The sequence below is a fragment of the Electrona antarctica genome (assembly GCF_951216825.1).
Source record: "Electrona antarctica genome assembly, chromosome: 19".
In the NCBI taxonomy this organism is placed as follows: domain Eukaryota; kingdom Metazoa; phylum Chordata; class Actinopteri; order Myctophiformes; family Myctophidae; genus Electrona; species Electrona antarctica.
The window spans coordinates 34,129,555-34,142,566 of NC_136800.1; the positions used below are offsets into that span (position 1 = coordinate 34,129,555).

The following is a 13,012-nucleotide window of genomic DNA, read 5'->3' on the forward strand; positions in this document are numbered from 1 at the left end:
GAACAAACGGGACGAACCGAGGCGCATATATGGATAAGAACAACAACACTACACGCGCGCGCGCGCGCGCGCGCGCACGCGCACGCGCACGCGCTGCAACACAAAACAGCTGCATAAAACGCGTGTCACTGTGGACTTCTGTATCTGTGGACTTCTGTATCGCAACGCGGGGCAACGCAACTCTGGGATGAGCGGGCCGAAGGCCCGCGAAATTCTAGTGCTATACATATGTACTATGATGTGCTATGACTACATACAATGCAATTATTGTGCTATCTACATGACATGCTATAAGTCTGTTTCAAATGCTATCTAAGTCTAAAAAGTGCTATCTAAGGGGGTAGGATAAGTGCTATGGGCCATGATGGAGTCTGAAAAGGTGGGTCTTCAGACTACGGCGGAAGATTGGGAGTGATGCTGCAGTTCTGATTGCAGCGGGGAGTGCATTCCACAGTTTTGGGGCCAGAAGGGAGAAGAGTTTGGGACGTGTGGAGCGTTGTCCCGGCGTTTTTAGTGAGGGTACTTCCAGCTTTCCTGCGTTGGCTGATCTGAGTGCGCGGGAGGGTTTGTAGGGTTCAATCATGCTTGCAAGATATGGGGGAGCCATACCTTTGGTTGCTTTGAATGCCAGCATCAGAGTTTTGTATTCTGTGCGGGCAGCGACTGGGAGCCAGTGCAGGGAGCGGAGCAAGGGGGAGACATGTGAGAATTTTGGCTGGTTGAAGACCAGACGAGCTGCGGCGTTTTGGATCAGTTGGAGAGGCTTAAGTGCACATGCCGGTAGGCCAGTAAGGAGCGAATTACAATAGTCAAGTTTTGACAGGACTGGATTAGGAGCTGGGCTGATTCCTGGGTGAGGAACGGTCTAATTCGTCGTATGTTATAGAGTGTGAACCTACAGTATCGAGTGACAGCAGTGGTAAGAGCGCACACCAGTAGTGGGGAGGTGCTGAAAAAGGCATCCTGTTTGCCGAAACGTTGGTTCATTAAAAAATTCTTGCATCGTGACTACGAGTTGTGCGGCCTCTCTCCCTTATGTGTTATACATGCATGACAAAAGGTCATGTTTGCAACTTTGCATCCATATCATCTCTTCACTCTTGGCCTGGGGCTAGTAAACAAGTACAGCGCCAAGCTAACAGAAGCCTCACAGCTGGATCTCCCTTCCCATCAGTCACTGATATCACCAACCAATGGTGTACATCGGCTTGCTGTATCCACGGTGATCAGAGGAAAGCAGGTGTACAGTTCAAGTTGCAGTATGGCCTACAGTACAGCCAGTGGTGTAAAGTAACTAAGTACATTTACTCAAGTACTGTAGATCAGTGGTTCCCAAAGTGGGGTCCGGGGATCCCCAGGGGTCCTTGAGGAAGCTCCAGGGGGTCCCCAGCTAAATGATAGTTTGGAACCAATGGACCCTAACGGGTCTATTAGTTCCATTTGTACACTCTCCGAGTTAAATTAACATTGATTTTACAATATAAATTGGGGGTCCCAGAGATAGAAATGCCATTAAATGGGGGTCTGTAGACGAATGCATGTCAAACTGGGGGTCCGTGAAATGAAACGGGTTGAGAATCACTGCTAGAGCTGTAAAAATCTTCTCTAATGCAGTCCCTGGCATATCTTTTCAAATGGGGGTCCGCGGGCTAATTAGTGTCAATTTGGGGGTCCTTGACATGAACAAGTTTGGGAACCACTGCTGTAGATATAGTAAAGCATAAGTATATTGAAATTCTACTAGAGTATTTAAAAATCACACCCGTGTGAAGTGAGGGGCGCTCTTATCATTGTGCATCATCATGACGTAACAGACATATATGACATAAATTCTTCATTCATTGTCAATGGGAATTTAATGTTTGTGTAAGACGAAGATCTACAGTAATAGATGAATATAGGAGGGGCTAGTGCCCCTCAAAAATGTATACTTCTACTCCACTACATCTCAGAGGCAAATATTGTACTTTTTACGCCATTACACTTATTTGAAAACTTAAGATTCAGATTTACATAATTATTAAAAAGTTGCAGTAGACACACACACGCACGCATGCACGCACGCACGCACGCACGCACGCACGCACGCACGCACGCACGCACGCACACACGAGCATACGAGCATACTAGAAAGATAATTGTATGCTGTACGGCCACATTGTACTTTGATCCTCAGAGTCCTGCACTGTCTAGCACATGTCTCTGCTGCCTCGGATGGGTCTGAATTATTGATTGTTCAAGCAAAAGCAGAATTGGCTGCGGAGGAGCTAGCTTGTTAAAAACAGTAATTAAAAATAAATAAAAAGAAGGGTGCCTGCCTGGTGGCTCCAATAATTAATTCACTGACCATATAGTTGTTGTCAGGTGGAAAGCCTGTATGTCCAAAACCGTCACTTTTCAGGAAATGGAAAACAAATAACCTGGGTTCCAAACTTCGAAATGGATCCAGTGTGGTAATTAGACACAAGCTTGTGTTAATACTTTTCATTTGTTAAATATTGATAAACCCCACAGACTGAACCACATTCAACCCTATTTTGGTCATTATAGCCAAAAATCATTAAAATAAATGTTTTATATAAAAATGTAGGGCATTATTGAAGAAAAGCCTGGAGGAGCCCACTGGGCAAAACAATGGCCTGTATATCTACACTGGCCTTAGAACGCCTCAGGACCCCCCGGTTACATGTGTATAGGCCCCTATGTGTATGTGGCCCGGAAAAGTGAAGGTTGGAACTTTTATCTATACACCTCGACTCCGGATAAGCAGATGAAGATGGATGAAATATGGAAATCCAAGGTTTCTGCCCGATTGCGATGATATGCTCCTATCTAAATAAACTAGTATAAACACACCAAAAAGAGCTACTCAAAGCTGTAATAGAGCACCAAAGTTCTGACATCACTCGCTCATCCCCTGGTTGGTTCCAAGTGGTTCACGGAAGTTTTTCAAACTGTCAACAAACTGTCTCAGCGATATTGTCAGGGAGACAGTCAGTCAGTTGGTCATATTTGATAGTCACAGTTTCTAGCGAAAATGTAACTAATTCGGCAGCAGTAACATTAGGGTTTTCTTGAAGTCAGTTTATTCTTCATATCCATATGAGTGACACTTCAAACACAGTGCTTATATGAGGCGATCTAAAATTCCCCTATGGGGATTACAATGCAAAAAAAAAGTACACAAACCCGACTACCGATATTGACGTCAGACTTCGGTGCTTTATTCAGCCTCTCCAGTGGAGATCTTCATTAGACTGCATGCTTTTGGGACAAGGTCACTGGAGGACAATCCCATCATCCTCGCTCGTGTAAAAATAAACACGTACATGCATGCGTACGCACTGTCTGAGAGCATATTTTATGTAAAGTAGTTTTACTTTCATTGGCCCTTGTTGTGACATGATGTCCGTCTGTCTGTCTTCCCTCAGGAGGTCCAGCCTTGTGATCACCACAAAACTCTACTGGGGAGGAAGGTAATAGTGTGTGTGTGTGTGTGTGTGTGTGTGTGTGTGTGTGTGTGTGTGTGTGTGTGTGTGTGTGTGTGTGTGTGTGTGTGTGTGTGTGTGTGTGTGTGTGTGTGTGCGTGTGCGTGTGCGCGTGCGTGCGGTTGTTGCCAATAAGATTCCCCACAACCACCCCTGCACCCACCCCTTCACAGTTCTCACCCAAACTGTGAGGAGGGTGAGAGGGCGGTCGAACAGAGAACAGCCCGATGCATAAACCATGTCTTCTCATAGTCAGTGTGCAGACTGTGGCAAGACATCACTTTGCCGGTTAACTGGGTGTGCGGAATAGCTAGTCTCACAGGCAGATCCATGCAGGGATCCCTCTAACCTGAAACTGTCCTGCCTGCGTGCGAACTGCTGCCAGCCGAATATCACCCAACCCCTCTCATCTCCACAATGGATGCTTTATATTAAAAGAGAACTGATTAACGACCAGCTGAACCCAAGCTGCTCACCTGGAGCGCCTGCCTGAGAGGCTTTGCTGAGTGCCGAGTCAGCACGCAGACCTGCACACACAGTAATTTAACTGACAAGTGTGCTTACATTTGTGTTCTCTCTGAGTTACAAATAGATGTATTAATATTGAGGATATATATTACTGTGTACAGTCATAGTCATTCTGCCCCCCCCCTCCTTTTATCTCTCTCTCTCTCTCTCTCTCTCTCTCTCTCTTGCACATATACAAAGCTGAAAGATGTAATAATGATGACAGAAAGCCTGTTTCTTTTTCTTTTTTATTATTTATTGCATCAGAATACAAACAATGCATTTTCCACTAAGAAAACAGTACCAAAAATCAAAAACAAAATTTTAAAAAGGGAATAAACTGTTATCGGCAGCGTTGTGTCATTGTGGTATGGTGACAGCCTCCATGTCACTGTTGCTTTGAGTCCAAAGATCCATTACATGCAGCAGGCAGAGAGCACCGGGAGGGCAGAGGGGGGTGGGGGGGTTTGAGGCGAGGAGAAGACAAATGACGGGTAACCAAGCGGATCATGATGGTGGGAAAGTGAAAGAATAAAAGGTAGTGGGAAAAGAGAAACAGCCAGGAAAGGAAGAGGTCCAGTAATTGAACTAGACTTTATGTCTACGGTGTAGCCGACAAACAAAGACAAGATGCCTTGTTCTCCCATCCGTTCAGTATAGTTTAAAGAGACACCTTCTGGGCGCTTAGGTAGCGCAGCTCTAATGTTCATGTCCATCACCGTGGAGACGAGGGCTTTGAATTGCCGCAGTGCCTCTGGCTGGGCCCGTCGTTCCAACAAACAAACACAATAGGCTCTGTGCATAACGGTATAGCACCCCGTTTCCTGTTTCTACCAAACAAAGCTATGGGAAAATGAACTGGAACGGGAAACGTGTATGTATGCCACCTTCTGTAAACTGGGACCAAGACGAACAATAGAAAAGCCAGACACACCATCTTCCGTATCTGTGCTTGTGAGTCTATTCTTTCCAATGGGAGAAGTGAACGTGAACATAGCTTCTGACCGATTCTTTGATCCCATGGTCACTGAACTAAATATCGGACCCATTCTTCACGAGCCACACGTCTTCCGAACATTCTGACACTAAAAATAGCATTTTTCAGAGGGACAAATCAAGAGAAAATCAACTTTGTTATCAACCTTTCACTGTCCCAGCAACACACTCTCGCATGATCTAGCAATAGTAATCATTGCTAATCAAAGGACAGCGCCGGAGATTGTTGATGCCTAGCAGATAGATAGACCTTTATTTATATTTACCGGTATTTCACCGAAAATGGCAGTTACAGACTTACAGTTTCCCCAAATAAAGTTTGCACGCATACTTGAAATAGAACCAATATTGTAAGATATTTAGGCTGTAATCTGTTGAATGGATATCAGTAGAATGAGTGTTTTAGACTCACATGCACGTGCCCTTTAGATAACATGGATGATGAGGAGTTGCTATTGTTTCACGTCGGCAACACATACATGGCAGATTACACCCCTTAGAAATGTATATGACATACTCACATTTACGCGAGCGGATGAGGATTATACTGTTAGCAGGGACTGTCTTATCTTGTCGGTAGCGGCCCCCGTCGCCCCGGGTCACCGTCTCCTCGGAGTCGGGTTGTTTGCGAATGCAGCCCAAAGCTGGTGGTAAACTCCATCTAAGGCTAAATACCGGCACGAGACCGATAGCGGACAAGTACCGTGAGGGAAAAGACGATGTCTTGTCTTATCTTGACTTTGTGAGAGGCAGGGATAATGCATCCCAAGCTACAAAATAATGTTACAAGAAAAACAATACAGTGATTGACACTGCTTTATTCGCAGAGTGGTACATTATTTATAATGCAGAGTGCTCACCATGTAACCAAACAGCCCAGACCCAAATATGAATTTATTGTTAATAAAATATGGAGCCCTAATTTGCAGTAAAAGTAGGTAACAACTTTCCAAGAAGCCTGACTTTTTACATTATGTTAATGTAATGTTAAATCAACACATATTCTGTAACAATATATTTTGGTTAGTGTGGACCTTACACCAGTGGAACTATAAGATGAATCTTACATGGTACAACCAAACAAAGACACAGCTTTAACTATCAAACTACAGTCCATACAGACCACTCTTTTTGAGTGGTGTAAACCACTCCTACAACTGGCTTTTTTGTGCAGAAAAAATGAGCATGGTTGCTATGTTCAAAATAATTTCTGACGTAATTAAATCACACCCGGGTGAACTGGATGACCGTAGCAACCATGCTCATTTTTTCTGCACAAAAAAAGCCAGTTGTGAAATCACATCCGGGTGTGATTTCATTACGTCAGATCAGAGCTGATCAGGCTATATAATACCTTACCTTATATAATACCTCACATCGGACAAAAACTCCAGCTGAATCAACTTCATGGTCACAAATCATCACATCAGAAGACGACCCTACCTAGCCAAACGTCAGACCACAGCTGATCATGCTATATAAAACCTTACACCACTCAGTTCACACAGGTGTGATTTTTTTATACAAGGATTGGCTTTTTCCTGTCGAATATTGACATGCCCACTGGTTCCCAGTTCACCGCAAGGCAAAACTATAAACTTTGTATTCCAGTTCTGAACTAAATTTTAGGAATCCAATTATTTTCAGTGGAAACACTCCAAACTGGTTCTAAATTATGCAGAGGAAAAGAAAAGACCCAGTTCCATGCCGGTGGAAAAGGGGTAATAGTGTACAATTTTGCACATAGTGGCACTCAATTAAACATCTTTGACTGACTAGTTATGCACAGAGCTGATTGGCCTTCATGGGTGAGAAGATGGGCGGGTAGGGTGATGTCTGTCGCTGCACCAAGCTGTGCCAATTAAAGTACATTTTTTAGAAGTGATTTAAAAGATGACACTGACTTTGCTAGCCTCATGAGATCCTCCGGCTGGGCGTTTCGAAGCCTTGCTGCCTAGTCCATAAAAGCCTGAGCCAGGTAATGAGGAGGGTTTTAGGAACAACCAAGAGGGCCCTATCTGAGGATGAAGGCAGTGCTCAGGTGACAGGTTCATAGGGGGCCAGCATATATCTAAAATCTAACTGGGAGCCTGTCCCTCCAGGGCTTCAAAAGTCATCTGCAAATTCTTAAAATCAATTCTGAAACTGCAACCAGTGAGGAGATACTGTAGCTTTTTTGTGTAATATATTTGTAAGTGTTGGATATGCAGTTTATAATGTATACATGTGTATTTGTTTCCTGTCTTCCTCCAGAGCAGAGACAGAGTGTGGGCTCAACAGAAAACATATCATTGAAGGTAACAGATCTGTATTCTCTCCCCCTTTGCTTTGTCCTTCACATCACCACATGCCCAGGGCACAAGCCCTCACATAATCCTGTCTGTCTCTTATCCTTCTGGCTTGTGTTGGATTTTTTTCTGAACTTGGGAGTACACTAGGCCCACTTCAGTCCCAGGCATCTGGAGTTAACCACCTACCGGTATAGGGTTCATGTGCTTAAATGTGTCTTGAATCTAATCTTATGTTTTGTTTTAATGTTTAGTATTCTTCTCTTTTCTTTTCTTCTCCCCTGCCCTTCTGTTTCCTCATCACCTGTTGTAATTGCCCTTGCACAAACTCAATGACAGCACACACTCGCATGCATATCCTGGTCAGGTCCATCCATTGCCTCCCCACGGCGCAATGCACCTCCAGCAATGACTCAGCTCTCTCTCTCACATAATTAACATTCACGACAGCCTCTCTAACTTTTCCCCAATGACAAGAAGGATAATACATAAAGAAAACATTTGGACAAATCGGCAGAAAGAGAGAGACAGGGGGAGAGCGAGACAGAGAAGAGAGAGAAAAAGAGAAGTGTGAGAGAGGCATGGGTAATTGGCTAATCCCAGGTGTCCTGTCCGGATGACAAATGATATGAGCAGGGCAAAGCGTCCCTCTCCACTGGTGTGCAACGTGTCACCACAGACTTATAAAACGGGGTGCGCTGTTAGTTCAGAGAAACCCCTGCAGAGAAACCTCTTACTGTTGGTGCATGGCCAGGTGTCACTTGTTGACAGAATCTGTATTGCGAGGGAAACATGACGGCTCCCAGGCATACACAACATTTATCGATCAAACGTTGATATTTCAGTACTGTTCAGTACTATTGCATTTTTCTCAAAACGTCCTTTGTTCTAATCATGCAACTGTGTATCTACATTTTGTATGAATCTGTCGGCAACTCCCATTACAATGTCTAGAGTTAGGAATGGTATAGGAATGTAAACAAAGGCGTGCAGCCGGAAGTGGAGTGCTAAAGGAGAGTGAACGTGTCTCTTTTTGCCGATGGGTTCCCAGATTGATTGGAGAGAGACTTGAATAATAATCGCTAAAGGAAAAGTAATGGAATGATTTAATGATCTAATGGAAGTAGATTTTGTCAACATATTTTCCATAACTTGGTTGAAAAAAGTAAAAAAAAAAAAGAAAAAAAAAAAAAAAGAGGAATGTTTTATAAATTGAAAATTGAATTTTTCATACTGTACTGAAATATTTCATATTTATTATGACCTTGAAGAGCTCAATATATTTCCTCCCAGCACTAGAGAGATGCATGCACCGATTACAATCTAGGATGTAGGATGACACATTAAACTGTCATCCATGCAGTGATGAATACACAGTGATGTGATATACTGTAACTATCGCTTGTGCTATTCACTGTAGCCCAAAGGAAAGTCTACGACGTGAGTCGTTGAAAATCCACAGTTCAAAGGAATGCCATGTCCTTGACAAGTGACAACGTTATTCATCATGGTAGAGACACTTTCTGTTTAACAACAAGATTCCAAGACTGGAAGGAGTTCAGAGGTTGAAAAACTAATCCACGAGACAGAGGAAACGGCAAGGTTTCCCTTGACTCTATGCACTAGTTACTAGTATAATAGTCACACTCACACATCTACTTGCACATGGGAGTGTATAGGCTACCTTGTCTTTGAACCCATTCGTGTCATACACTCTCCTAAACTGAGCTTTCATCTTCCCTGTGTTCCTCTCGGGAGAGATACCGGTAGATAAATACGTAGATGTAAAGAGAAATTCTCACTGCCCTTACGATTCCGTCAGCAGAGAGGGGGCTTTGGTGTTTACGGATTATACCCTTCATTTATCACCCTCCCTGCTTAGCCGTGTTTGGTTTCCAGCCACTGACTTTATAAAATTAACTAATTCAAACAATTTTTTTTCTGTAAATACTGCTATGACATTCAGACGACCAAGCATTTGACACGCCTGAAATTCAGCATGATCAAAGTGTAGGGTGATTATGTCAAAAATAGAGGATCAGGGTTAAACTTTTTAGGTAAAGTGACAGAGATGGCATTTCCCAGCGTCTTACTTCCTAACAAGCTATTGTTGTCAGCTCTGTATGAGAAGATAAAAATGAATACGTAAGAATAAGAACTTAAGAAGGAACCATATGACAAAAACAAAAAACAAGTGCAAGATTTTTCTTTTTCTTATGACCACTTCTGGGGCCTAACATTATTTTTCTTTCATTCAAAATAATAGCATTAAAGTTTATTCTAATGACCATTTTTGACAGTGACCTAAAATTATCTTTCTTTTAATCTTCAGGCAAAAATAAGACCCATAACGGGTTTAATATTGTTGCTGTCCGGTTGAAACCGTCCAAAACCGTTACTGCAGGAAATAGAGAACATAACATGTATTCCAATGGATTCAATGTATTATTATTCGCAAGCTCTTTTTCATTGGTTTTACCAATGGTTGATGGTAAAAAAAAAAAAAAGAATCATTTGGAGCTGGAGCCAGTGTGTGGATATTTGTCTTCTATTCTTCTATTCACACTAAATATTTATAAAACCTACAGACAGACTAATCAACTTTCAAGTATTTTCCAAAATCTCTTTTTTTAAAACCTTTTAAAACGAAATTGCTGATATACAATCTCACATTGCGTCACACATCACTGCATATACGAGCTTAATTCATTGGGAAAAAAAATCAATATTAAATATGGAGTTAAGTTACGTTTTTCCCCCGATAGAGACGATATGTAACATTATTGCCACATTTCAGTGATGAACAGGCAACATGTGTCAATACGTTGCCCATTTTTCATAACAGTCGATCAAGCGTTCCACCTCAGCGACTTGTTATCCATATATGCACTGCACTCATCAAAGCAAAACATGCATCAAGCAAAAAGAGAAACTGATAAATATTTATCGATAAACATTCCAACTGGCACCAACATTCCCTGATGTGCACAGCTCAGAAACGCAACAGTTTCCAGATGCTCGTACTTCCTGTCGACTGTCTTATTATTGATGTATTCTCTTTTCCTTATCATCGTCCTCACTCGTTCGAACCCCTCTCTCTCGCTCTCATCCTCCCTCCATCTGAAAAAAAGCCCTTTGCTCAAAATAAATATACAAATTAATATGTGCTGCGGATCTAAAAATATTTAGTGCCAGGGACACCCTATACAAAATAGTTATACCTATACAGTCTCTCAACGTGTCGCGTTGCGATGCTTTGTGAATTTATTTGCAAGTTTGCAAATTAAGTTTGTTTATTCAATAACTTTAAATTATTTCGTTCATTTATCTGTTTAGTCTGCTTTAGCATCGGTTTATATATCTGTGAAGTCACTTTATCTTAATGTGCCTTTTACTTTTACTTCCATGATTGCTTCCATATCTAATCTTAATGTGCTGCACTTTCTAGCATGTCTGTATATTTCTCTATATTCAGGACCCCATGAAGACTAGAAGGCACATCTACCGTATCATGTGCTTCTAAAGGGAATCGCTAAACAAACAAAATAAACATGTCTCTCGCTCTCTCTCATTCTTGCCAGGTCTGAGGGGCTCTCTCCAGAGGTTGCAGCTGGAGTATGTGGACGTGGTCTTCGCCAACCGACAAGACAGCAACACCCCCATGGAGGGTGGGTGACCAGTCTGACTGTGTGTTGTGGTGTGCTGGAGGTTGGATGGATGGATGGATGGATGGATGGATGGATGGATGGGTGGATGGATGGATGGATGGATGGATGGATGGATGGATGGATGGATGGATGGATGGAGTGACATTTCATTGTTGTTCTGTAACCTGGGGAGGTGAGAGTTTCCTCCGGGGTTGTCCTCAGTTGACTGTAGCGTTCGGACCAAAAGCATCCGCAGCTTTGTTGTTGTCGCTCTGGCTCCAGTCGGCTGCATGTGTCTTTCTATCTGAAGCCCCCGCGTACGTCTCCCCTGCCCTTGAAGACAAGGTTGAGAAACACACTTCAGTTGAAACGTGAAAGTTTGCCTCATTTCCTTTTATTTCTGCTTCTGCCAATCTCACCCTCTCTCTCTCTTTCTCTCTCTCTCTCTCTCCCTCTCTCTCTCTCTCTCTCTCTCTCTCTCGCTCTCTCTCTCTCTCTCTTTCTCTCTCTCTCACACACACACACACACACACACACACACACACACACACACACACACACACACACACACACACACACACACACACACACACACACACACACACACACACACACACACACACACACACACACACACACACACACACAGAGAGATCAGTAGTTTCCTCAGAGTCTCGGTGTGCCTGCCCCCCTTCCCTCCTCAGCCCTCTGTGCTCTACTGAAACAGGATTATCCAGTCCCCCAGGGACATGGGTGCGTGTGGGGAGGGGGCTGCTGGTTTATTTTTGGGCTGGTCTCAATGAAAACGAGTAGAAACAAAAATGAGCACACTCAGTCTGTATTAATGCAATTTGCCGGGTGCATGTCTCATGAAGACGATAAGAAAAATAACCGGCACTCCAAAGTCCTTCTGGTACTTTTAATTCATTAAGGCAGCATACACGGATGCGTTTTGGTATCAAGCCTTCCTCAGCGTGAATCAGTGAGGTCAAGCCCTAGCTGCGCGTGGCCAGACACAAATCTGCCGGTGCAAAAAAACGAAACAAATTGCCCTCGGTGCAGTGATAATAGTCTAGCCACACGAGGCTAGACAAGCCATACTGTGCTCTCTATTGTTATGCTAAATGCTGTGTGTGACTGTGTGTATGTGTGTGTGCACGGTTTACGTTCACCTCCATTCGTCTCTCTCTCAGCTTTATTGTCACATCACATAAAAAAAAAGAAAGTGGGTCATTGCAAGGTCTATCATTGCCGTTTCAACTTTCAAGAAAGGTGGAAAGAGATAGCGAAGGAAAGAAACAGAAACGGGTCAGATATCGATATGGGCAGTGTGTATTATAAAGTAACATAGTACACAGAAACAAATCCTTGGGCCTGTGTTGTCAGGACAGCGCGGCGACAGCGTGGCGACAGCGCTTCTTCAACCGTCTGATGGTAGCTATGGTGAAAACTGTTGTGTCTCACTTGTCTATTATGATTCTCTTTGCTGATGCACTTTTAACAACACCTGTCATTTCATCTTCTCTCCAGAGACACATATAGTACCATCAACCCCGTCCTGAAGGAGAGACAATTGACTTTATTTTTATAGACTCTCCCCTCCTTCAGTGGCCCGTGCGAGCCAGTTGACAGCTGCCGGCCAATCAGTCACACTTCACCGACTTCAGTCGCTGCTAGCAGTGGCAATAGTGACTGGCAGACTGTCCCGCGTGGGCACCACCATCAGTGGCAGCAGTGACTGGCAGACTGTCCCACGGTGGGCAGTGGGCACCAACATCAATGGCAGCAGTGACTGGCAGACTGTCCCGGCCGGGGTGGGTAACATGATCAGTGACAGCGGGGACTGGCAGACAATCCCCGGGGTGGGCAACACGATCAGTGACAGCGGGGACTATAGCAGACAATCCCTGGGGTGGGCACCACCACCATCATCCAGTCTTGTGGCCTGTGCTTCTATGTAGATGGTGGTGATTAATTGTTTGTGATCACAGACAGACAAATGGACAGACAGACAGACAGACCGGGGACCACCAGGGGTCCTTGGGGGGCTTCCATGGGGTCCCCAGACAGTTAAATGATTGATAAT

General features: G+C 43.7%; 1 protein-coding gene across 2 annotated transcripts in view; it reads left to right on the forward strand.

Moving 5' to 3' along the window:
• Positions 1-13,012, forward strand: part of kcnab1b (potassium voltage-gated channel subfamily A regulatory beta subunit 1b) — an 81,280-nt gene that overhangs the window by 56,324 nt on the left and 11,944 nt on the right. For both annotated transcript variants that reach the window (XM_079488982.1, XM_079488981.1), the window contains exons 6-8: positions 3,432-3,476; positions 7,245-7,288; positions 10,861-10,947. In XM_079488982.1, the coding sequence (XP_079345108.1) occupies positions 3,432-3,476; positions 7,245-7,288; positions 10,861-10,947 (176 nt within the window). The remainder of the gene's footprint in view (positions 1-3,431; positions 3,477-7,244; positions 7,289-10,860; positions 10,948-13,012) is intronic.